Source organism: Mycteria americana, chromosome 3 (assembly GCF_035582795.1).
Source record: "Mycteria americana isolate JAX WOST 10 ecotype Jacksonville Zoo and Gardens chromosome 3, USCA_MyAme_1.0, whole genome shotgun sequence".
Taxonomy (NCBI): domain Eukaryota; kingdom Metazoa; phylum Chordata; class Aves; order Ciconiiformes; family Ciconiidae; genus Mycteria; species Mycteria americana.
The window spans coordinates 47,383,157-47,410,567 of NC_134367.1; the positions used below are offsets into that span (position 1 = coordinate 47,383,157).

The following is a 27,411-nucleotide window of genomic DNA, read 5'->3' on the forward strand; positions in this document are numbered from 1 at the left end:
ACTGCATCTATAGCTCCTGTTAAAGGAATTTATTTCCTCATTTCTCTGACAGAAACAATTACTAAAGCAGCTGTTTGACGTGGGGATATAGCATGAGGCTACTGGCTTCCACTACCACACCTATATACACTTTCACAAGTTTTTCCCTTGGACACTGCACTGCAATCAAAACAAATTAAAAAAAAAAAAGAAAGAAAAAAATTAAAGATACTATATCATTTCCAAGATAACAGTTCTTGTCTTATGGCCTACCTCATGGGAAACGAATGTCAGAAACCTTTAACTTCAACTATAAAATAGGTTATATTTTAACTTTCCTGAGTATTGATTCAGTTTTTTAAACTGGCAAGTAATGACAGAAGTTGAGTAAGAAGATTGGAGGGGAAAAAAAAGGAGATCTGTTAATCGAAGGTTAGAAAGTCATGTGTATTGGAGATGGGAAGGTTTTATATTTTCTGGTTTTGAATGTAATTCTTTCTTATTGATGCCATAAAAATGAAAGACTTATGCCATGTTCAGTTAGCTGTCAGTGGTGGGCATTGTCATCTTGATTTACCAATTGATTGTGCTTTTCTGGAGAGGCAGGCAGCATATGATGCTTTCAAACTAAAAATCAAGCAATCATTTGGAAAAAGAAAAATAAGAAATAATTGTGTCATGACGTTAGAAAAAAATTACTATATTCAAGTACTACAGCAACATTCAAAACTGCTCCATCTACTGGGGCTAGAGAAAAATCAAGACAAATTTAATGTGTGAGTATTCATGTGTGTAAGTACTCTTTCTGCTAAGTACAAGATATTTTGAATATACTGGATATAGATGATGAAATTTGGATGCTATTAAAATTCACTGTAGCACTGGGTTTTATTTTCATGAAGCCAAACACAATTTTCAAATTGAAATTATTTTATTAAACACACTGTGATACTATCTAGGTGTTCCAAGTGGGAACTGAAGCACAAATGTTTTAAAATATTAAAATCCAGAGAATATAGGCTGTATAAAAATTAAGTAAATGATCCTGGAAATGCCTGTGTTCAGGATGAAATTTATGCATTGAACAGTCCTAGGTATGGATTTATTGTGAAGAAAAGATTTAATGGTAAGAGGTAACAGTTTTCTCCTATTATAAAGGGTCACTAAAATATGCATAACGGCTGAGGCCTGTTTCTATTTGTAGAGTGGCCACAGCAGTCATGTTCATATTTTTGAGAATGCATGACATATGTGAAATCAAATATGTAAGTTCTTTAAAGGTTAGCAAGTAACATAATTGCTTTTCATCTGATATAAAGTTTACATAATAAAGTATTTCTATTCTTGACACTGAAATGCCTTATTTAAAAAGACTAACATAATGAATACAGTCTTGCTATACTTTTATGCCTTGAAGAAAATCATAGTAGCACCTTTATTTCCTTCTAAATTAAATGTAAATGTAAATTTAAACTAGAAAATGACTGACTTAGGAAGAGTGATCTGATTTTTTTCTGAAATGGCTATAGAACAGAAAACCAGTTTTATATAATATCTTAAAAAACCCAAAAGCAATGTTTCTGCCATGGCTTGCAAAGAAAATATTACACAAAACAGCTCACATCAGCTTGTTCTTGGGCAATATTTTTGTAACTTATTAATTCCTCCTTCCCTGGCATCTAACTGGAGACCAGTTGAAAAGATGGTTTATCACTGAGTCAAAAACCTTTGTGGCCCCTTCACGGGAGACTGAACCAACAGCTTTAAGATAGAATCCTGCTATGGAAATAAATTTTTTTTAGACTGAGAGTGTAAATATTCACAAAGACAGGTAATGAAATACCTAACAGGTAATGAGAGACAGATAAAGCATTAATAACTTTACTCTTTTGTTATCTATGTATTTGGGACAGAGAGCGCCTGTTTCATGAACCTCCTCCTTCTACCTTCCAAACCTGCTACTCCAGCAATGCCAGATTTTCTCCCGAGTTCCAAAATACTTAGTCTAATACAAGCCAGTGTAACAAAGCCATGTCGATTATCAGATAGAAATATAGGGAAGAGGTATGTGGATACCAAACTTATAAGCCCATGTTTATATCACAGAAAGACAGATATGTATGCCCCACTATAACACAAATACCATGTTGTTCTGTCCCTAAGCTCCCCAGTTAGAAAAAACCTATCTCTTATAACCACTTTACATGAAAGACAGCAACAGGCACAAGAAAACCAAGCAGTTCTCTCTTGTAGGTAGAATTCAAAAACAGAAGTAAGGAACAACATGCAGATAAAATAAGGGATGAAAGATGGTAGTGTTCTCCCCTTCACTGTCCAGTATGAACAGATATGACAAAGCATTTGCTCTGTAAATAAGAATATTAACCAGATAACCAGATAAGTGTAGTAACAAATCACCAAAAACCATGAAGCTAGTGGATCTAGCCATCACAGTCCTGATCAATCACCAAGACAGACCTCCTTTCCTCAAGGTACAACAAACCTACATTGGATTTTAAAAAGATTTGTGGTGACTGCTGCTTTAGTACAGAAAATGACAAAAATTACCCCAAAGTATCTCTCACTGTTTTTTGCCTAGACCTCTGTTTTAATCTCTGCACCTAATTTTCAGAATAAAAGGAAACAGTCTTTAGGTACCTCAGGGAAATCCAGCCTGTCAGTAATAATTCATGAACACTTTCTCATCAATAATACTTAATGCAAGAAGTACCATAACTCAACAGTGATTAAGCTCATTTGGATTACTACTGTCTGAAGCACGGTTAGGAAAGTTTTAAAGAAAGCTCTATGGAAAAGCATCAAACATTTTCTCTCAGAAAAATTACAGCTCCACTAGCACAAGTCTGTTACAAAAGAGGAGAAGGGAAAGGGTGAGGGGATTGTACCCCACGTATTTGTGTCACTTATTACTATGTACTTCCAACATCACTGCAGGGCTATTCCCATGTGCCATGTTCCTGTTCGTGTTATGAATACTTCAACTCCTAAACCATAATGAAAAGACTTCATTTGATCTTGCAAAATGCTGGCAGATGATCAAATGAAAAGATAAAATAAAAACAGAGAAAAGAGCAGATACTGGAGAAGACTATGAATGGTCTTGACTACTAAGTGGAAACAAATCTTGCTATCAAATGACTTTTTTGAGAGACCCATCAGCACTAGAAACAGGATGACTCAAAACTACTTTTTCATGTGAGTTGCAAAGATTCATTGATACTTCATTGGTGAATGATCCTGAATTCTGAACACTCCCATCAGCATGTCAAAATATCAATCTGAAACTCAGAATCCCTTAATCAAACTCAGATTTAAAACCCTTAATACGATCATAAATTTCTGAACTCTTGAATGCAATCTTGCTTTTTTCCTGGTTTTGTTTTAAACAAACTTTTGTTCCTTTTCAAGTTACACATTGACAATTTGGTAAAAACTTGCTTATATCCCATTTCAAACCCACAACATAGTAGTTTCTTTGTTACAATTGTACACTTCTGCCTTCCTTATATACATCAGACAACTTGTAAATATCTAAAGGTTTGCAAGATTATGAACAACGCCAACAAAAAAAAGACCCATGTGTCACAGCTACAAAATCCTGCAACTGCATTTGAGAAATGTTTTGGATGGTTATTCTTAAATAACACTGTCCAAAATTCAAAACTTTAAAATGGAGTGATCAGCAGAATAATCACAATTATAATTATGTTTTGCAATGATAACAGGCCTTTTTGTACTATCGCTACAGCTTTCAGTTCCAGCATCATTAAGAGATTCTTCAAATTACTTTTTAAATATCCTTTTCCCTCAGGATTTTCACTTATACCTAATTAGACTACTTACCCCATGCCATGTAATTCCCTATTGCCAAAACTGCTAAATGCTTCAATAAGAAGGAGGAGGGCACCAGTGGAGCAAGGCAGATGTAATGTCATTGGTTAACAATAGAGGTGGGAAGCAACTGCTGTAATTATAAAACTCATTAATTCACAGTGTTTAGGGGAAAAAAAATCCTTGGCAATAACTCTGTTGAAATGGCAATTCTTTTCAACACTACATCAGACTGAAAAAACCCTTTCAATTTACACCTTCAACAGAAGATGTAAAGACAGAATAGTAATTCCACTAGTAATTATGAAAATCAGCATCTGCATAAAAAGTAAGGAAAAATTGTCAGGTATAATGGCATCCAGAATTCACACATCCTTTTCATCATTGGAATTGACACGTGGCACATTTTGACCCCTAACTGATTTTATTTTTAGTATCATTCTTCTTAAGACTGTAAATGAACAACTTCCAAGACTATATTTCCAGAAAAAAAAAATTAGAAAGAATTAAAGCAAGATTAATGAATTCTAAATCTTACAATCTCTGCCCAACAGTAGGGTCCTAGGTTTCGTCTACAAAAGAAATATTTGCCATTTACCTTAGCGCTTCATGGATGCAAGCTGTTCAAACAGATGAGGAGCCCTGACATAAGATAGGCAGCACTAAGTTCTGCTTCCATCATTCATCTTCCATATGCTGCTCGCTAGCTTAGGCAGTGTCATGAAGTGTCCCCCATCTCTCCTAATGCTATTCTCAAACTTTCCCTGTCCAAATTTGTCTGAAAAAAAAATCTGAAGTTTCTAGGTGGAGAAAATTTTCTCTAGAGAGAAGAGATTTTAAAGAGACAGCAGCTGGAGTAAAGCTCTCACCTTGAATACTCAACATTATATTATTTAACTTCTGTTCACTAGTGGGTATTTCTTCATAAAATTTCAGTTATTTTACATACAGCATATATAGGAATTGTCATTGATTACCATTTTGAATTCAGCGAAACACACTGAATTTCATTTCATATAATTTGCAATGTTTTCTGACTACAGAACAACAGATATTGCAGGGTCAGTGATAGCAATTCCCCTATTTAGGCTAACACTTTCCATTATAAAAGATTACTGTGGCCTTTATTTCTGAGCTGTAACACTCCAAATATTTGCAGCAGGTGATTTAAATTTATCAGAAAGAAAGTCTCTGTCCTAGAAAAGTGGCTTTCCTACTGTCATAAAATGCTGATCAGGTTTTGTTGAGATGCAAACTGTTGAATAGCACTATTTTTTTTATTTTCCTTCTTGTATTTCTCCTCAGAGAAGTTTTGGCAGCATGTCAAAACAGTAATGAATATAAAAGTAACATACATACATACTGTAAGATTTTGAAGTTAACCCTTGGAAATCAGAATATTAAAGAATTTGGGCCACTTGTGTAATGTATATAATGTAACAGAGACTATAATCATAAGTGGGCAGAAGTAAGTTTTCCTGGATATTCAGGCAATTCTTGTTTTCAAATATGTGTATACAAGTGGAGTTATACCATTTTGAAAATGAAGATTTAGTAGATATAACTACTTAAGTACTTAAAAAGGAAAATGGCGTAAAACCTGATTCTTTTATGATGAGAATGTAATACTATCATGCTGCATTGTACACCACGTCTCCAGATTTGTACCCGAAAATCTTTTGTCTTGCATTGCACTTTTCTACTAAACAGTCACTAGACTAACTGTATGAGCTGGCATTATTGCAAGTTATGACCTCAGGAATCGTGAGGTGGATGGGAGAAGGAAAAGAAGGCATTTTAGGAAACAGGTCTTCCCCATATATCTCCCCCACTTCTTAAAGCTGCTGTATCTTCCAGACTGTCCCAGTGCAAAGGGATGGCCCTGGTACAGATGTAAGATGTGGATATGCAGTTATTTTTCTGGCATTTTAGTATTATACCTAACTTACTTAGAAAAAAACAAATATCAGATTTGTATAGATCCTGAACATTATAAAGGGACATAAAAAGAGAAACAGGTGTATACAGTAATTTTGATGTACTGATTATATGAAACACTTGAAACATCAAAAATGATTCAGATATATTACTCAAAACAACAAAAAATTAAATTACAGATCAGGGAAGAAAGGCTTTTCTTAATTTTGGGGTGTTTTTTCATATACTTGTAAGTGTCTTTAAAAGCCATGAGTTACCTGTGTTTAAGTTAAGAAAATATCAGTACTTACTGTCAGAATTAAGAGCAGTTCTTCAATGTTGCTTTCAGCTTTCAACTGATCTTTGAACATCCCAATAGTTGGATGCTTCAGATAGTAATAGGAAGCAATGCGGCCATATGTCAGAGGTTCAATGCTGCGATTATCCTGTTAGAAGAGGAATCAAATATACATGGTTCCTACATGGTTCAATATAAATGGTTCCTACAAAACTGTAAAATATTTTAAGACTACTTCGTAAGAGAGAACAGCAAAAATGATTTAGCATCATAATTTAGCTGCAACCCCAATTAAGCTCACTTTTCAACGTAAGTCTTACAAATAGCTCCATAGACCAACACTAACATCTTAAATCAGGAGCATGTATCTTGCTGTTCCCAACTTTTAGGAGCATGTATTTTACTGAATCTTGTAAGGCACAGATTAGTCTTACCTCCCCAATTACAATACAGTAGGAGCATTCCAAATCAAAGAGGGATTTCTCAACAAGGCTTGAGAGGTACTTATTCATAGTGTCATGGCTCACATCATCCAAGTTATAGTAACTAGATAAATTGAAAACAGATGCATTACATGAATACTTTTTACACTCTGAAGATTTTTAACAATAACGTCTTGTAGGAAAACTTAGAAGGCTGCTATAATACATACACATACTTGGAACAGCAAATATCCACATTAAACAATTAAACACAGAACTATTCCCTTATATAGTCTAACAAGAAATTCATGATTCTTAAATGGTTTGTGGGAGTAACCAACATAATACAAGCATGTACATATGGAAAGATGGTAATTTATCTGTCTATTAATAGAAAGGTTGATACAAACAGAACTGGACTGGCTATATTTTGTTAGTGGGAAAATTTTCCTGATTGCATAAGTGTATTTTCCTGATCATATAAGTATGAAAGTGAAAAAGCAATACTAACACAAATAACAGTATTTTAACTTCAAGAGAAAGGAAGAAAACCCACCAAGGATAGCAACTTTTCTTACATCCTGGAACTCTGAAAATAAAAACTAGGCATATAGTGACATCTCTTGAAAAAGTAACCTTACACCAATGCAAATGTTGTGTTTGTTGTTATATTTCTGTGTCATTTTATTCTCAAAGTTAAAATTGCTTGAAAAAGGAATAGGGTATTTGTCAATGTGGTTACTTCACATGTTCATTTTCAAGTAAAATTGTTTAGGTAAACTATATACAGTAACAATGATTCTTAGTTATCTGTATGAAGGAAAAATGTTTATAAAGCATGCCAAAACATATTGTTATGCCAGCATATAAAAAAGACTCAGTGATTGAAGTTTACACTCCGTAACTGTAGAACTTAAGCTGTATTATAAGATCCTTACTCACACAAACTAACATAATTTCAGGGAGAGCTTTTACCTAGAAAACTCCAGATAAAATGTAGTAAGACCTTGTGTTCTAGATTCAACAAAGGCACCAATTCAGAAAGTAACAATTAAGTTCAATGAGCAGTAAAGAAAAATTGAGCATGCTCAGAAAGTTTAAGAATTCTGAATTTAAGCAGAGCAATTAAACAATGCAATTTCAAAGTGGAATTCAAACAAACAAACAAATTGATGATTTATTGAAATGTTAAAAAGCACAGTAAAAAAGGTTGTCCCTGCTCCTTTACAGAATTAAAGAATTTTAATTCTGTAAAATACTGTCGCACAAATAGACTACTGAGATTGCTGCAACGATGAAAGATGCTCCTTTGTTCATACCAGCTGCTTTACTAAAATTTCCTACTGCTATGATGTACTCAGCATCCCCACTAGAAACAATACCACATACTGTAATGGAGAGTAGGTTCTTTCAGTGTTATTTTGTGCAGGGGAACAACAGGCTGCAAAGCAGTGTGCTGAGATTCATTTTAGCTGATTTTACATAGTTACAGCTACACCTGAGTTAGTCTTTTCAACTTCCTTTACTGCCAATGCAGAGAAACATGCGCTTGGAGAATGCTATTCATCTGAAGTATTTTATATATCTGCTTTACGATGAGGTGAAATGACTAAAAAAAAAGAACTTTAGACAATCAGTTCAGTTGTTGATGCTGTGTTTGGGCAGATGAATCCCATTCTCTGATTTAAGCTCTATTTCGTTTACTGTAATGCTGCTGTTAGCAAATTTCAAAAGATGGAATTGTGTTTTTATATACTACAAGCATCCTTCCATGACTGTTTTATTAACAGAATCCAATTTGCATTATTCTTTTCTTAAACAGAGTTTTTAACATTTATCTTTTTGAATAGCAATAGCATAACTGAAAAAAGCCTGCATGCTAAATAGCAGTACAGTCATTTCCAGATTTTTTCCCTTGTTATTAATCCCAAATTATGGGGTTAATTCTCTGATGCTTTGAATGTTCACTTACAATTGGGTAATGTTGCAGTAAAACACTACTACCATAAGATGATTAAAAAAATCTTTTCTGATAGCAGGGAACAGTCAGCTACATTAGACAATAACAGAGTGTATATATATGGCAGTGGAGTATTCAACTCTGTGATATTTTATATAGGTTCATGCTGAGATGATCTCAAACATCTAAAACATAGCTACTGTCCAAAACCAAACCAAACCAAAAGAAATATTTATATTGACTAAAAAGTTTTGTATGGTAGACAGCCATACATTGTCAGCCTTATGCAAAGAAAACTTATTTGTAGCAAAAGTACTCTAACATTGTTTTCAATGCAACTTAATTTTCATGAGTCCCCTTTTAAATTACTGAAGTAACACAGTAATGATAAAAAATAGTCAGTATTTCCATCTGCACCTTTTATCTGCCTGACATCTTATCACCGAACACATTTAGATTCTGTTTATTAGCAGAAATTACTTCGTAACATTTTGTTTACCTTCTGAAAATAATCTAGCAAATTAACTACATAAGTTGTTTAAGGATGTGAAAAGATTTTCTATTTTATACATCTAAACCACTAATGATTCATTAGTATTTTTCTCTAAATTGAATATAACACTACTGCAATGATTCTAATTAAGGCACTTTGTTGTCACGGTATTCAGACTTTCACCGTATCATTGCAGCACTATTATTTGCAGTATTACAACACTGATGATGAATACTGATAAAACAAAGGAAGAGATATGGGCAATACACTGAAATTCTTTTTGAGACTGAAATTTAAGACAGTAATTCAAACAGATTTTATCTTGTGCTCTGCCTAATTCGCAGTATTTCACACTGAAGTCGTAATCATAAAAGGCATTAGAATGCCTTTTAAAAACTATGTGAATTTTAAATTTGCTGATTTTTGGTAATTTTTTGTCAGAGGAGTAAATATATAGCTGCCTAGTGCAAATAAAACAATGTAAAGAAAAATCTTAAATGGTTTGTAATCTAGAGTGAAGTGGTACCAGTGTGTTTTAACTACGATCTATAATGGGGTAAATATAATTTTGAGCACACCCACAGGAGCTTCTTGGTCACTCCGCATGTTTTCCCCTAATAAAAAGCAAAGCCAGTCATCTAGAAAGACTATGTTAAAATCATTAGCGAAAAAAGAGGTATCATGATATTAGACAGTATTTTGAATGCACAGGCATAAATGTAAGTTGAATTTTGCATGTTGGTATGCTCCAAGTATAAAAACTGCATCGTATGTGAGTTCCTCTATGAAGCTATATTACCTAACTATTTAATTACAGATAAAGAATAAAAACAATGCAGTTTCATGCTCACTGCATTGAATCATCGAGTCATTATTTTCCCCTTGCTATAAACAGACAGCCTACCTTTTTATCAGCACACCATTTCATTTATTTCACAGTGAAGCCCAGTTTCACAATAATTGACTTGTCAGAAGCTCTAATTTATGAGGCTGGGCTCTGTAAGCCTTCTCCTATATTGGACTCAACCTGCACACAAGCAGGGTTGAATATTTACAATGCTGTTAACAGGTGCTGAGTTGTTTAATGATTCTAATAGCCAGAAGCGTACTGAGAAAGCCAGCGGGATCACAATTACAGGCTGTTTGAACACAACAATTACTCGTCCCCTGAGAGGTGTGAAAGTCAAAGGCAGTTTTATCCTAACAGCATCTAGCACATGGGCTAGACAGGCTAACTTCCATTAGCAGTCCATTGGGAAAAAGCAATAACAAACCCCTAGGTATCATAAAAATTTACAAAGTATGTAAAATTTAAACAATCAAAAACTGAAGGAACTTTTTATTGTCTTTTAAATAATATATTTAAAATGCCAGACCTTGTAGAGCTTAGCAAGAACAACAAACCGTGAAACATGAACTTATTTCTCTAATCTAAGGAAGTGTGGAATTTCATCAGCTGAGAAAGACAGAGAGACGTGCAGGAACATAAAATGTAGATGAAGTTACACAAAACATTTAGGATTTAATGTGAATGGTGGCAATCATTTCCTGTTTAGCTTATGTAAACCTGACCTGAGATCTCTCTGGGAAATTTTTTATCAGCCTTGAAATGGTCCTACTATAACTGTCAATGTTGTGAAGTCATTTGTTACAGCACCATGTTTTTTATGTTCAGATTATACGGTAGTAATAGTGACACACAAAATGAAAATCGGTGGCAGTCAGCCAAAAATATTAAAAGAAAAAACTTGCTAGCCGGAAGGCCTTTTGAAACAAATGCACAAAAAAGACGAATCTACAGCATTCACTTGATAGCAAGGAAGTGTGCTTGCTGAGATTTTACAGCCCTGAAAGCAGAATTTTGTTATGAACGAGTACGGGGGAAGCACAGATAGTCATTTTTGTAAATCGCTTTACTGCAGTCATCAATTGTGTTTACTTTCATCAGCTTGTGGCCTTCAGCAGCTGCCATCTTCAAGTGGTACCATGGAAATGGTACTGAGAATATGGCACAATTGATGGACCTTCATAGCCAGGGAGCTATGAACCAATGTACCAACTCACTTCTGTTGTTAAGGCATCACTGACTGTCTCTGGAGTCCGTGACTGGCTTGCTAAAATGCGTTACAGCATGCCCAAATGCTACAGACAGTAATCTCTATCTGTATTTTACATGTATCGTATTTTCTTGCATTCATGTATTTGCTTATGCCAGGTATGAGAAATAGATAAATTGCTATCTTTAATCAGTTTTTAGTATAGTGTACCTTGTGGTTATTTAAGAAGATCAAAAAAGAGTCCATTTTCTCTGACATCAGCAAGGTATTGCCTGCACATCAGTGCTTCTAATTAAAATATTTACAAGAAAGTTTACCTCCTAGGATGCATTCATAAGATGAGAAATCAGAGGTAACAGGCACATGTAAATTTGCTTACATATTCATTGGGCATTTCTTTTTCCTATGATATATTCCAACAGATAATTTGTACAGGTAAATCATATCCAAGAGTAGGAAGACAATCATGTGAATTTGCTTTCTGAATGGGGAGATGTGGGATCTTCAGCTTTGCATTCTCACCTAAGACTGCAGCAGACTGGGGAACAGGAGGTGGCTCAAATACTGAGCAGCCTGGGGCTTCCCGGTCTGAGAGAATCAGAAGAACTTCATTTGTGTGAATAGTGTGGTAAAAGCATACTATGAACTACGTTCCTGTACTTTTCACATCACTGTGACCCTAATAATTTAAAAGAACAAGCTCTTGTTATGAAATTCATAATAATGCCTATAGCTGTTATTTATGAAGTATATATACATGCACACAGATCTAAATGTGACTGTAAAAGAAAGAATCCACCCTGAGAAATATCTGTTTACCAACTCAAAATATGGATATTGGTAATTACTGCAGTGTAATATACCTGCACTTTCTTAGCTTCTGTTGTTAGTAGCTACTGCCAAACTTTTCCATTTTATCTCTTAATCTTAGTTAATTTAACTTTCTTCAGTAATCCCCCTTTCTGATATAATTCCAAACTAGCCCTAAAATTCTTGAATAACTGTGATTTTGTCACTGAAATACATATTCTTCTATCCTGACTTGCTGATATTAGCTGTCACCTCAATACCAGAAACTATATTGGAACAGTATGTAATCATAATTTTTATTCAGATGTTTTATTCACATGTTATTAGACATGCTCAGCTAATCATACTGAGAAAAGGAAATCTGAAGTAAAATATACATTTATGACGATAAGAGCATCAGTCTGAGATAATTTAATTATAATTTATGCTACATTATTCTTTCACTCCAGAAAACTTCATAAGACTGACACAAAGTGAAAAAAAACCCCTTAATAATAATTCTCAGAATTGAATTAATAAAACAATTTTTTCAGGTCTTCACAAGGAACTTACACAGAAAACTGATTTAATAAGTGTGTATGTATACACACACACACACTCCAATATATATTTATAAATACATAAAAAACCACACACATTTTAACAGTGATGTGATGTGTGCTATCAGAATATCTAAAAATTAACTTTCCAAATGAAAGCTGATTCTGCTTAACTTTACATATGTTGTAAATTTCTATTTCTCTTTTACTGCACATGTATCTGGAAAATATCATAACCTGATTTACAGAAAAGTTTCCCATAGCCATTTCTCTTTTGTAGAAAGTTGCAGATTATAATCTTTTACATGGGTAAAAGAATGAAATAGTCAAGGAATTTCAGCCAAGGAAAGGAGACAGACGAGCCTCTCAAAATAGCCCCTTTCAAAGAACAGGGCACTTCGCTGATCTGTATTGTATGATCGTGACTAAGTAAAGAACCTACGACTAAAGTTGTATGTGGAAAGTAGAACATGTTGTAGTACTTGCCTGAGGAAGCACAGAAACTTTGCAAATTCAAAAACATCTACATTTAGGAATAATTGCTTTGTGGGAGGGAAAGAATGGGGAAGAAACTCTGGATACTGAGACTGATACATTTTGATAAACTGTTTTATTTGGAGCACCCCTCTCATTTGCACATCATCTCTTGAACAACGTGCACATGACTAGTCAGTATGCCTCTGAACAAAACTAGCACTCAGCTACTCCACTCTCCCAAATCAACAGCTCGCTTGCTCCTCTTAACTAGACAGTTAAATCCCATTTCACAGATTTCAAGATACAGGGGTTCATCAAACAAGAAAATTAAACCGGTGTGATGAAAAGAAGTATTGTAACATGCAAAGATTTTCAACACCACCATTAAAAAAGCCATTATTACAAGCCTAACAAATTATCTCAAGTGTGCCAGAAAAACTTTCGTAATGACTGCATGTTTAGAAGAAACCTGGATACTTAGAGCAAAAGGATACTTTGATGTCTGTCTCACAACAAAGGTCTATTAACGTTAAATAGTACACGAATAACGTTTAAATAGTACAAATTGTAGGCATTCAGTAAGGCATTTTATGATACTGGATTGGAACAGAATGATCCTAGATTTGTTTATGCAGCTTTAATATACAAGTAGCTAAAACTGGCAATAAATGAGAATATAAATCTTCTGCATATTATCTAAGCCCATTATTTTTGGGATTTACAGCATCACATGCAAAGACTTTTATGCCAATGAATCCCAAGGCAATTTACCAATCATGCATACGGGAATTACTTATTCACCACTAAGGTACAATCACCTGCTCGCTGGAAAATAGTTCTTGTTTCACAGTGGAGAGAAAGTCAACAAAATTGCTTCGGGGCAGGACATGATAAAGAACACTGTATCAAGTGACACTGAGTAGGTATTGTGTAACTACCCAAACCAAAATTCAGCCACTGTGCTCCTACTCTCAGGAAAAAAATAAACCCTACAATGTTTAGATTATTAAGGGCCACGAAGAGTTCCTGTTTGGTAATATCAATCATTTCATATGCTCATCTACGGCACAGTAAACTCCATTACTATATTGAAATTTATTCAAAGTTACCTCAACTATCATGGACTTATCTTCTTAAAACTCCTCAGTTTTCCTTTGATATATCTCATTCAAACACTGACTGCGCTGGAACTGCTTGGCTTGTAGGAGGTCTGAAAATACCACAGATAGTAGGTCCAGGAACTCTACTAACTGGCTAGTTCAGTAACTTTGGATGAAACTTAACAGAATTTATTATCATGTCAAAGAATGGAAAGCGTGCACTTGGTATCTAGAAGTGACCTCTTTGACACAGTCAATAACGTCCTTCGTTTTTCTCCCTGCATGACTGAGTAGAGAAGGAATGCTCAGTACCTCTGTGTGGATGAGACAGGGGGTAAAGCAGCACAACTTGTGAACTATTCCAACCTGCCTGTGTGGCGTTCCAATGAAAGACTCCAATTTCATTAGTAACTTCAATATGCATTCCTATCCTGCCATTATGGACATGACTAGTCAAGATCTGTTCATCTTGTTTCTCACGACAAAGGTTCTGCATCTCACTATGAAATATAGTGGGTTTTTTTCTTTCTACCCCCTCCAACTTTCTTCCCACAATCCTCTCAGAATAGCAGAACTTTTGCTTAGAAGTTGATATTGTGATAAGTTCAGATTTAGCTTTCCATGACACTGAACGTTAAAGAAACCGCTGACAAAAAAGGACCATCAGTAAACATGCCAACCTCATACTCCAGTGGGAACCCTCTTTTCTATTGGGAAGAGCTGGCCTATTAAATCAAACGACTACATTTCTATATTCTACAGTCACTTTTGGGCTAAATGTTGTGTCTTAAAAATCTACCTACCACAGATACCACATGATCAAAGCTTGCCAAAGACAAATCAACAAAATCACTTTAACACGCAATTCAAGAACAAGACATTTTAAAATAACAGTACTTATTCTTTATACTAAACAAGAATAGTGTCTGCAGTGGCATAGTTTTTAAAATTAGTTGTAGTATGGATCATGTGTAAATTCCAAAGTCATACAACTAAACAAAGCTTTACCCACATGTAACCTAGACAAAATCAGAATTTAGCTGTTTGTCACTCTCAGGGGAGAAATACCTTCCACATAAATGTATTCATTTTGTTAGTTATGAAGTGAGAGAATTGAGTATGTTTTCTTTAGTTTACAGTTCTAACACTGCATTTTTTATTTCCCAAGAAGATTAGATGGAAATCCTGTTTTGTGGGAGATTCTCAGCATAGGACTAGATGCAGAATTCAAAACTAATGAAGACTAAAAAAGAATTAAAGGAAATTATTTCATCACCTGCAGGCTCCCACCAGCAGTTGCCCATAAAGAACCCAGCTGAAAATTCAGCCTAATGTTATGGACATTAACATGATATCAGAAATACAACACTCTGGAGTACATCAATAAATATTTAGTGCTATAAATGCCTAATTCTTTATTTGCCACATTATTTTGGTGGGTGAATGATCCCATGATAGGTAACATACCGTTTACCCAAAACAGTGTTGTGGCAAAGGCAGGCTACATGGCTGGAACAGCTCAGCTGGATCTGCATACCAGCTGGAGCTAGACAGGATGATAACAATCATTGAAAATATTGCACACATGGTTTCACCAGGATACCCTAATGAAAGTAAACTTTATCACAGAGAAACAGCTGATAGCTATTCTTTCATTTATTAGGAAAATCCAGGTCTTAATAGATTTTCTGTAGAAAACTGGGCAGAACATACCAATGTGGTAGCTAAAAAAAAAGTAACACATTATAAATACAATACCTAAAGGAATGTGATAATCTGGAGTTTTATTTTAGGGATGCTGATGTAGCTGTCTCAATAAGGCTATTTTGTAGTTGTCACTAAATTGTAAAGTTATCTGCCAAGAAATGCATTTATATTTAGACAAAAAATTATTAAAAAAATGTGCACACAAGTTTTATTCCATGTGTGGGCCAGTAATGCTCCTACATTGGAGACTGCTAAGTATTCTAGGCTCCAACAGCAGCGGGGTCACCTTTGGATCAACTCTACCCTCAAGTTACCTTTAGATTAAATTGCATTTGTATTTTATACTCACGTTGGGTTCATCATAAGTCGACGGAAGAAATAAGTCCAGGTGATATAATCCATTGCATCCTGCTTAGAAGTAATAGTTCCAGCAGCAATTTCAGCATTCAAGTGGTCAGCCAGCACTTCTAACAAGCTGAAGAACAGAAAACAAGAGGACTTAGCTGACTTTACAATCACAAAGACAGGTAATATATTTTGAAGAGTTGTGCATGAAAAGGTTTATTACTTCTAATCTGAAAATATTATATATTTATCTTCCAGTAAAAGAGAAGAGGGGAAGAAGGGGGAATGTAATTGCAAGGTCAGTCATCTTCTTTACATGACAGTGGAATGAAGCTCAAATTATTTTTTCATTGGACCAAGAATGTACAAGTTTAAGTCATTCATGGAATGTATTCAGATGGAGCTACTCAGTGGTAACTTCTGAGTACTGTGTGTTGACCATATGATCATGCTGGTTTAATCCAATAGAGAATCATATGGCAAGACAAACAGGAAATGAAACAGTGGCAATAGCTTAGCTAATACTTGACAAATACTTGAGGGCTATTAAAATTACATCAAAACTGCTTCCCCCAGATTTTGCCTCATCTTTATCCAATGTAAAAAAAAAAAAAAAAGGCACATACTTTTACCCAGAAAGATCTAAACTCAGAAACACAGAAGAACAAAAGCAGTTTAAAATGATTCTTACAAAGTAAAATACTGTTTAGTGTCATTAAATGGAACAAAGACCTCCATTAGGGTATCTAATGAGATCATGCCTGGCTAGAGTTCAATCGGGGAATGGCAAACGTACTTAAGGATCAACCTAATTTTTCTTGTATTATAATCCTTTTTCTTTTCCTACTGTTCTTTCCCTATTGCTAAAAGTAAAGAATAATTTGGTATGAGTAGCTGTTTTACTGCTCTGTACCACTGATTGCACGCCTCTGAAGGTAAGAACTGCGGATGTTCCACCCAGACTGTCCAACAGAAACTGGGCAGATGATTCAATAGCTATTCCATAATAAAGAGTGCTTTCTCTTTTGCTTCTAATGTGCTATATTTCAGACCCATGATCAGTGAGAGCACCAGGCCTGTCATACGAGTTGTGTACTCAAGTCTTACAACTAAAACATAGACAATGGCTTTTAGAAAAAACTTTAATTAAAAAAATATGAAGTTTAATTTTACAAACTGGAAACACTACACAAAGCTGATAATCTGCTCTTTGGTAGAACAGATGGGAAAGCATTCTAAAACTAAAAACCCTCCAAAAAACCCCAAACAGTTTCTCTTTGAAGCCTCTTACTTCAAATAGTTGATCGTAAAAGAGACCAAGACAACTCTAAGTTAAACGGATCACAACCTATATAGAACTTAACGAGACTGCTATTAATATGTGAATCTTCATCTGAAAATTTATCAAATATTCTTTGTTTATAGTGAAAGATGGAATATATCAAACCACAAAGTAAATACATACATACAAAATTAGTTACTAGAAACATATAGTATTTATAGTATTCCAAACAGGAACAAGGTATGATTACTACTGTTATATTGAAGATAGGACTTCTTTATTTAGAAACACCACCTACCAATGAATTGAGAGATTTCCTAGTTTATGCTAGTGCCATACAGTCTGGATATATCATCAACATTTTAATCACACTGCTCTTTTGACTTATTAGCTATCATTTTGAGGAAGTTCAACTCCTAGCCTTTTGTGCTAATTGAAATTTATATGTTAAAAAAAGAAGTGTGGTTTTCCTAAGGAAAGGAAGCACATGTCTCCACACTCCTTGTTTGCAAAAATTATATGTCTGTCTGTGCACCACAGAAATTAACCTTCAAATACACTAGACCATTTCAACTACATTTCATGGGTGGATAGCACTCTCAAGCTCCTACAGATTTTCTGACCAGACAGAGGTCCCATTATCGCTTATGTTGAGGGATGAAATTTCCTTAGGAGAACAATACTGTGAGTTCTTCACTGAGAAAAAGCTTTCCGTAATGCTCATGCTTTATTAGATGTCTGAGAATTCCTCCATGAAACATGCATCTATGGGAGACGGATGTAACTAGTTCTGCTTCCTCTTGAACAACTAAGTATATTATAAATATCAAAACCAAGGCAGAAGTTACATTATGCTGGACAGCAAACTTTGTATCAACTAAGTTCAGAGAGGCTGCAAAAAGGTGGTGTTTCTACATTTCCAACAAAAATATTGCAATTTTGCAGTGAAAGATGTGTTGGAAGTGTATTAGTAATAGTTTACACCACGCAGATTTCTTTATGAACTTGTGAGATTTTGAAGAATGTGATATCTATAATGGTACAAGTATTCTAGGTAAAAAGTGCTAGAAACTCACCTATTGTTTTTCCTATTAAGAATTTGTCACAGAATTTCAGGGAGGGTTCTGAGGATAGTTGTCCTACACACTGGCCTTGAAGAACAGTTTGTGCTCTCATTCAAACGTCTGAGACAACACTCAGAAGCAGAGAAGCATTTGCAGTATTATCTGGGAATGGACTGAAGAGCTCATCAGTGCTTTAAAACTCATGGAAGAAAGGATTTTTCTGCCTAAAGATGGATAATATTTTTTTGAAAATGATTTTCCTCTAGGACCCCAATATTTAGGAGGTATTCGGCACAGGAATGTTGTTTCACTTTTCTCTATCCCTCATTTGTAGTACTGTTTATAGTTTGATCAGCTGTTCTGATTATTTTATCTTTACCTTGATTCCACTGGGAAAGGTTCATAAAGGAATTTTTTGTAGAAGTCTTTCTTAATATCATGAACTAGAATTACAGCTTTTCCTTGGTCATCAAACTGTGGCCTGCCAGCACGTCCCATCATCTGAAGTACATCTGCCAAAGAGACAATAATGTATAAAACAAATGTATTTATATGAATGTATAAATAAATGTATTTACATCTGTATAATGTGCAATACACAATTTTTGGATTTCTTTGGCCTCGTATGCCCTATTGTTTTTTACACATCTAATTATTTTTTCCATCTCTGATAAATTTACGATGAACTTCTTTCTGGCAGAGAATATCTTCCTGCATACTTGAAGACCTCCCTCTGCAACAGAATCCAAGCTTACCTCTAATATAAATTTTCTCTACTCTCCTTCCATTCCACATCCATCCCTCACTTGATCATATGCAATTAAAGATGATAAGAGAACTCATGAAGCCTACAATGATAACTGTCTATTATTTCCTAATTTTCAAGTATTTGACTTCATAATAATAGAAGTTCCTTCTATAAGCTTTTCTGCTATAGATGATTTCCTAGGTCTTCAATATTTTAGAGGAAAAAAGTAAAGGCAAATTCTAATTACTGACAGCTATGATCTTTAGCACTCAAACTTCAGGACAAGTTATATTAGTTGTTAGCACTGGAGTAGAGATGGTTTCGTATCATATGTTGTCCCTAGATCAGATCACGATATACACATTTAAAAGCAGGTACAGTTAAAGCTTACCTCTACTCTGCCTACACATCATCACTTGCAAATACTAGTGAATGATTTCTATAAACACTGAAAATACTAGTTTATACAAAACATGCTCGACTTGCTACCTGGCCACCAAGATAAGTATGCTTATCATCTGTTTGTTTGTGTCTTCTCATAATCCGAGAAGTGCATCTGCATAGGTTGTTTTGTGTCCTGCTCAACAGAGCAGTGATTCCTTTTTGGTGCCTCCAACTGCTATTTAACTTTGAAGAAACAATGGAAAGCAATTCATAAGTAAGTTTTACATCTTTATTTTAAAACTTTCTATGTTTTGTGTATTCTCTCTGAGCTCTATCATACCTGCGTAACATGTGGCTTGCAGTACCTGGCATTCTGAAAAGTGATTTCTTTGGCTTCAGAATCAAAAAGCTTTTGGTCCAATGGTCAGTTGGGGAAGGAAAAGCCAGAGGGTGTAGAATGGCATACAGCAATGGACAATGATAGGAGAAACAGCCCAATGACGATAAACAGTTTTTAGTAACACATTTTCACTTGCGTACCCATGAGGTATATAGACAGCAATGTTTTTTTATCAGTTAATTTCTTTTGTTAATTTAGGAGTGACGTGAAAATGTAAAATGAAACTAATTTGAAAATGATGTTTCTGAATAGGGATGTGCACAGGAAGGTGATGAAACAACCTCTTGCTATTCTAATGTGGTGAATTAAATTGTGCATAATACCATATAGGAAATGGATTTCCCAAAAAGCGTCAGGAAATGATTTTTGCCAATATCCACTATGTAATTACCCAAAACCAATATTTTCTTTACCGACTATATGTTGCTTGGCTGCTTTTAATCACTGGACTAAACTCCTGAAATGTTAAATACGATCCAACTGGCTGACTAAATGTCTGGTAACTGAGAAAAGGTCCTCCCTAAAACCTCTGACTTCACTCAAAGAAGCGTTTTTACTTATTTTGAAATTGCTGAACACTCCAGAATGACTCATTCTGCCCTCAGCTGCTTCCTTGGAGCCAAATGCATCCCTGATACAGAAAGGTAACTTCAGCAGGGATAAACCAAGTTATATCATGACGGAACAGTGAAGGCATAACTTGAGGGCAGCATTAAAGACAGTATTGTGAAATTTTGGAAGTATTTCAGAAAGAAACTCATTACATTTTCATTTTATTGCTGCTGCAAAACTGTACTACCTATCCACAGAACTTCCAGATGCATAAATATTCTCTAGAAAGTTAAAAATAACAATGCTCTAAGCAAACCACACCACATGTTTCTTCATAAAGCAAGGAATCTGCATTTTCTGTTGCAGTGCAGACAAGAAAATCTAAATGTTTCCATCACAGATGGTGGTATTCAATCCACTCCCCCCCAAAGTCTTATTGAAAATTCAAGAATTGAAAAACCTCCAATGTCCAAGTCACCTGAATTCAAAAAGGCAATAAAGAGTGAAAGTATAAGCATTCCCTAAATAAAGCATTTGTGAGTACTTGTACAACAGATTTCTAAAACAGCATAGTAAGTGTTCAATGCTTATCTAGTTTCTGATTTCTTTTAAATATATTATTTTCTCTATTACTTCTCTCTGACAGTCCCACAGCTCCAACATAAAATTTAAAACTTCAGTTGATTTCTTTCCTCATCGCTTTTCCCCATTCAGTAATAAAGTCAGTTGTCACTATGCTTCCAGTCGGGATGAGTGAGATACTACTTCTCTGCAGAGACTGTTTGTACTAAGTTTACATCAGCCTAAGTCTGTCACAAAATGCAAGTGTGCATGGCTAAGCTCCCAGGTCATACCAGAATCTTTGAACAAGAGAGTTGGTCTGGAAATTGATCCCAAGTTTCCTGCAGAGCACTAACCACTAAATTAAGCTCTATGATGGATTACTTGGAGAAGTAACCCCTGTAGTATTTTCAGTTTGAGCTTTTTTTCATTAGTAAGCTTCTCTTGCTGAAAAGACAGTGCATGGTTAAAAAGATGCAAGTTCTCTATTTACATTACAAATAACATTTAGATTGCCCTTAGGTGAACACATCTCTGGCATAGTATAGGATAATTTAGTAATAAACTTTCTTTTGCGAAAAGAGAAAGGGAAAACAGAACAGGAAACCTGGAATAAATTTAGCTTGTCCTCATTCTTCAAGCTTAGTACCATCCAGACAAATATTCTCCCTGTCTGAACTCTGAAAGAAGCTCTTCCATGGTTCACTTTCTTAAGCTTGTTGAAAACATTGCAGAACAGTTTATGAAAAGTGGAGTTTACTGGAGCCAGAAAGCAATAAAAGTTTATATTAAACTAGAAATTCAAATATTTAATTTAGCTGCTTATTTTTGAAGTATCACTTACTTGAAGTATCTCTTACATCACTGAAGATACTAGATTAGTTAAGGTTTTTCGCTTACTGTCAAGTGACTACATATAAATTTTATGTTCTCATCCATGTGTGATTCAACGGTTGCATTTCAAACCATGGCTAAGTTTACTGTTAGAAATCTGTTTCTATTTAAAAAAGGTTTCAAAATGAAAAAAATGATTCGATGCATGAAAGCTTACTTTTATACAATTAACTAGGTAGCTAAACATGACTTTGTATTGTCGCGTTAACTGTTTAATGTCTATTTTGGATTATACACATTAAAGGAGTTTAGCATGAAAAAAGATTTGCAAAACAGAAACATTTTCATCATTACATGAAATCTTAAAGAGTTCTCTTACAACTTGCATTAAACAAAGAAACCCTTTCCTCAGCATTCCTAGTCTGTACCCAAATTAGGTATTTTCAGTGATCAGTTGCTAAAGAATTCAGATCATTTGCATATGTCTGAAATACATTTCAGCATATGAGCATTTCCATAATTTATGTGAGTACCTGTAATGGGATAATCCACGTAACGCCTTGTTTTTCCATCATAGTATTCTGTTCCTTTAACAATTACTAAATGAGCTGGAAAATTTACACCCCAAGCTAATGTGCTTGTGGCAATAAGAACCTAGAACAGAAAGAAAGATTAATGAGGTATATGTAACAAAAAGCCAACTTTTAAAATTCCATGTAAAACTCATTACGGCAGGATTCAAAGAACAAATGTACCTGGATTTTGCAGTTCACAAACAATTCTTCCACAGTTTTCCTGTCTCTTTCATGCAGACCCGCATGGTGCATGCCTATTCCAAAAGCAAGTGTCAGCTTCAGATTTGAATCTCTAACTGTCACTATAATGTCATTCATCTGCAACAGAAAGAATAGCTGCATGTTTTAAAACAGATTACTCAGAAAGTTTAAACTTACAGGGTTGTTATTATCTTTTTTTTTTAATAGCAAGGATAATTTGCTCAACGCTGTTTATACAAACAGGAAAACAGTCTTCAGTCTCTGAACAGTCTGGTTTTAGTCTAAAAAAAAATAAATACTATATTAATGATGGGGGGAATACAAAATGCACATGACTTTATTGACACAATAAGTAGCGCATATAAGGAAATGAAAATGCTGAAAATATCTTGACAGGTCTGGCAAATGCTGTGCATGCTGCTCTGTGTTTGTTTAATGCAATCCCTAGTATCAAAGGGGTTAGAACTGGTATAAAAACATAGCAAATCCCTGCAACCAGTAACATAATAACAGTCATGAAAAATAAATTTGGCTCTCTTTAATGCCTATGAAAACACAGACACAGTTCCCCAGTTTGATAATTCTGCAATTATTAGTCGTCAAAACAGTTTCCTATTCACATGCTGAAATGCAAATTAATTTGAAAAATAGTTTTTTGAGTGTGAGTTTGTAATTTATAGACTCAAACCCTGTAGTGAAACCTAACATACAATAAGTGTCTTCATTTAAAACTTTTAGAAGTCCAGACAAAAAGCTATTTTTTATTACTATTACTATTTTTTTCAAATCTCATGTCAATTACTACTTGGAATAATTTTAACTACTATCATTTTAACTATATTTCTTGCCTATGTTTTCAAGTAGTAAATTGCATAATAAGGTCATTTATTTCTGTAGATGACCTCCGTGAAAAGCCCCTGACTAATAACGAACAAGATGTTTATACCTTCTGTCTTGTTTAGTGATTTTACCCTTCAATATTCCTTCTGTTGTTTTACTTCTAAGGCCATTTATTATTTTATGTGATTTTAATATAATTATAGCCAGGAACTTTCAAACCTCATCTCTTAATAGTGGTTTCCTGGTGCCACCAGCAGTGGCATGATGATATTGCATACTTACGGGCAGCATCATTCACGGTTAACCTAGGAGGTATAGCCAAGGTTAGAGAAAAAATGGTAGTGCAGAACAAATTACTAAGGGTAACTGAAGAATCTGGACTGAGTATTCAGTCTCATCTCGGACTGAGTATCTCAAAGTACTGAGACATGATACCTTCATGACTGCAGTGGTATCTTCATTTCCACTTAGGACTCTGAGGTGTTGCACTCCTGATGTTCAGAATTGTAACCTTCTCTAACTGTTTCCTGGGTTTTATAATTCTCAGACCTTAATGTTAATAAAATTATTCACATATCTAAACCCAAGTAACATATGTCACTACTATTACCAAAAAAATCCTTAAAATGTACAAAAAAAGCCAGAGAATACAATAGTCCATATTCAGGATTTGAAAAAAAAAACCAAACCAAAACCAAAACAATATAGATTTTGTAAATCAATCAATTTTGTCAGGAAGAGCAAATTACAAAGCATTTTAAAAAGCCTATTTGTTGAAGTAGTATTGACTAACAGTACCAGAACTGATGGAAGTAATAGAGAACCCAATTTATCGTTCAAGTTTTGGCTTGGTCCAATCAATTTGATCTGTCAATGGAAGCTCCTAAACGTTATTTTCCCTCACAGTGCAGTGCCTGGATGTTCCTGAGAGTTTCCTACATTATAAGACATGGAAGGTTTGTTGTATAAACTGAGCTGGCATGTATAAAAGAAAAGGATGCTTACAGAAGAAAAGAGTGAAAGGGACTATAAAATACTGAAAGGAAAGGAAGCAGGAAGAAAAAAGCAATGAATTGAGAAGTGAAGAAGGGATAAGTCTATTTAGGAAAGGGAAACAAGAAGAGGGGTAGATAAGTAGAAGAGAGTAAAGAACTGAATGAAAGGAGGATATGTTAAAGGATAAAGTTTATATATCTAGATACAATCAGCAAACCTTTGATTTCTCTAGTCACCACGTAGACATGTGACTGCAGTGTAGACAACATGAATTATGACCCATTTTAAAGATTTTTTCTTCTAAGACAAAAAATAGCTCAATAAAATGAGAACCTGTATACCATTTTCTCTACAATTATGACCATCAGCATACATTACTAAATATCTTTTCTAACCTATTATTGCTTTTTGTGCTATGGATTTATGAAGTGGTACTAGCACTGCACAGGCTCCTTATGCTTAGAAAGACACTTTGAGAAATAACAGTTATATGTATCCATTTGACATGGAATTAAGATGTAAAAGTAGAAAATGGCACTGGTAAATATCATAAAAATAAACGAAAAAATTAATGCACTTACATTTTACTCAATTTCTGCATTCAAAAATTGACAAAAGATATTATATTGCTGAATTAATTTTTCTCCTCCCCACCAAGAATCATCACCTTATGATAGTTATGTCTTTAATGTAAGGGAACAAGCCAGTTCTAATGACACTTATTTCATTATTCACATGAGCAGAATTTGGTATTGGGAAAATAATGAATCTAAACTCCCTTTTCCTCTAGAAGAGTACAGGGATCAAATTAGCTGATTTGGATTAGTCTATAGCGATTAGACTGCTCCTTCAGCACACGCAGTTTTACAGTGTTAGTTATTTTCAGTACAGAACCTGAGCGAAACCTTTTTGCCATGCAGTTGCCAGCATAAAACATCCTAAATTCACACTGCTGGGAATTTATTCAAAGATGTTCTTCTTGCTTTTACAATCAGTGGTGGTTATTTTTTTTTCCCTCTGACTTGTATTACAGTGGTGGCCTGTGGTGCTGTTAGTCATACCTGCAAAGCAGTGTAATTTACCGCAGGAAAACTAAAGAACCCTTAGCAGGAGAGCTGGCGCATGTACTACTATCCTGTCATTTTAGCAGCAGGGAATCCCAGTCATTTTTAGCTGACCCCTTACTTTCACATAAATCAATGTAATAAACATAACTATTTTACCCATAGGCACAATCCAAGGCTTAAAATTCTCATGACAATTTATTTAAAAATATAACTCTCTTATGTCAGTGTAGTGTAAGAATATTATCACTTTCTATTAAGAAATAATGGCACAATTAATAGGTTCATTAACCAGAAACAGACACAGCATCATGACTATAAAACAAATCTAATGTTTCTGCGTTGTTATAACTTCATTACTATTTATCTTCCTGAAAACAACTGTAATGTTAACTCATAAAAGTGTAAAGAAAATAAATTTTATCTTAAGAACAGAAAAAGTATATTAAAAATAATATAAGGAAATATACATGGTATTGACATAAAAACCCCCGTACAACACTGATGCAGGGAACTTAATGCAAGGAGGGATTTTTCCCTGGACTCCAAGACAGGCAGGATTGGGCCCATGCGGAAAAGGTTTTGCTATCCTTCACAGATTTTTTGATAAACAAACAAAAATACCTCCTGTGCTTTCCTAACATTAGGTTGATCAGGAATCCACCTTTTAATAAAAACCCTTTGAAAACCAATTTGGGACCCTCACAGCATTGCAAAATATTTATTATAAAAAATATAGTTTATTTCTACCCTTTATATTCTAATCTCTGAACAAGCTAGATTTTTCCCAAACTAGTAAGTAGTCATTTTCTTTGTTCCTGCACATATGTAAACTGTTGAACCATTTACTTTAAGCTAATAGAACTTTTTTATATTTTAAATTTATTATACTTAAAAAGCTTTTGTAGAAAGATAGGATTCCATTTAAGTAGATACATTACCCTGTGCCTGAAATACATTCCAGTCAGAGTATAATTCAGCAAGTTGATGACAATGCTGGCTCCAAAAGAAAGGAGGAGACCAGATTGGACAAGAATGAGCTAACAGATTGTGCAGCCCAATTCTGTCCCTTTGAGTGTGATATATTGTTTCAAGATGCTAAAAACCCATACTTTCTCAAAGCATATCTGTTGTGCTGGTTTTCCCATTTTCACAGAATCCTCATTATTAGTACTCTGTACTCTTTTCAAAGCACGTCAGACTCAGACCATATGCCACTGAATAATGCTTATCAATTGTCTAAAATGCCCAATAGAAGAAAGATGTGCCAAACGAAAGAATCGTGAAAGTTATGAAGTCTTTTACAAAAATAATTACATATTTCACATCTGCTACAGATGTTAAGTGAAATAAAAACATCTCCTTGTTATAACTAAATGTTAATTTTTTATGACACACTTTTGTGTCATAAAAACAACATCTTGTAGAAGGAAGTTGAACTTCTATAATGAGTGAAACACTTAGAAATCATTCTTGGGTACCCTCCTGATCTTTAAAGTCAGAAAAAAAAGTAATCTTATAAAATTATTTTTGATGAAGAGTTGACATCCTTATACTCCAGAACTCTCCCATACAAGCAAGATGCCTAAAACACCTCAAATAAGATTATTCAAGAAACATTTTAAAATATGGTTTAAACAGTTGAAATCTATTATTAAAACATATACATTTAACACTAAAAATCTCATCTAAAAGACAGCAATATACCTATTCATGACACAGACCAGATTCTTCTATTCCTGTTTTATAGCACAGCATTACCTCAGAACAATAACGTGGAGATAATAGATTATTTGATTTAAAGGTTAGAGAAGGAAAAGTAATCTTTTGTCTTTCCAACAATTCTTGGGATGGGTTTTTTTTGTTGTTGTTTGTTTGGGCTTTTTGCAATGTAAAACAGAATTATATAGTAAAATTTAATTCACTTTCATGCATATGTCTATGCATATTTCCA

General features: G+C 34.4%; 1 protein-coding gene across 2 annotated transcripts in view; it reads right to left on the reverse strand.

Annotated features, from left to right (window-relative positions):
• Positions 1-27,411, reverse strand: part of ASCC3 (activating signal cointegrator 1 complex subunit 3) — a 289,617-nt gene that overhangs the window by 34,914 nt on the left and 227,292 nt on the right. For both annotated transcript variants that reach the window (XM_075498453.1, XM_075498452.1), the window contains exons 31-36: positions 22,537-22,674; positions 22,315-22,435; positions 18,682-18,814; positions 15,961-16,086; positions 6,481-6,592; positions 6,060-6,194 (exon numbers count right to left, since the gene is read on the reverse strand). In XM_075498453.1, coding sequence (XP_075354568.1) covers positions 6,060-6,194; positions 6,481-6,592; positions 15,961-16,086; positions 18,682-18,814; positions 22,315-22,435; positions 22,537-22,674 — 765 coding nt within the window. The remainder of the gene's footprint in view (positions 1-6,059; positions 6,195-6,480; positions 6,593-15,960; positions 16,087-18,681; positions 18,815-22,314; positions 22,436-22,536; positions 22,675-27,411) is intronic.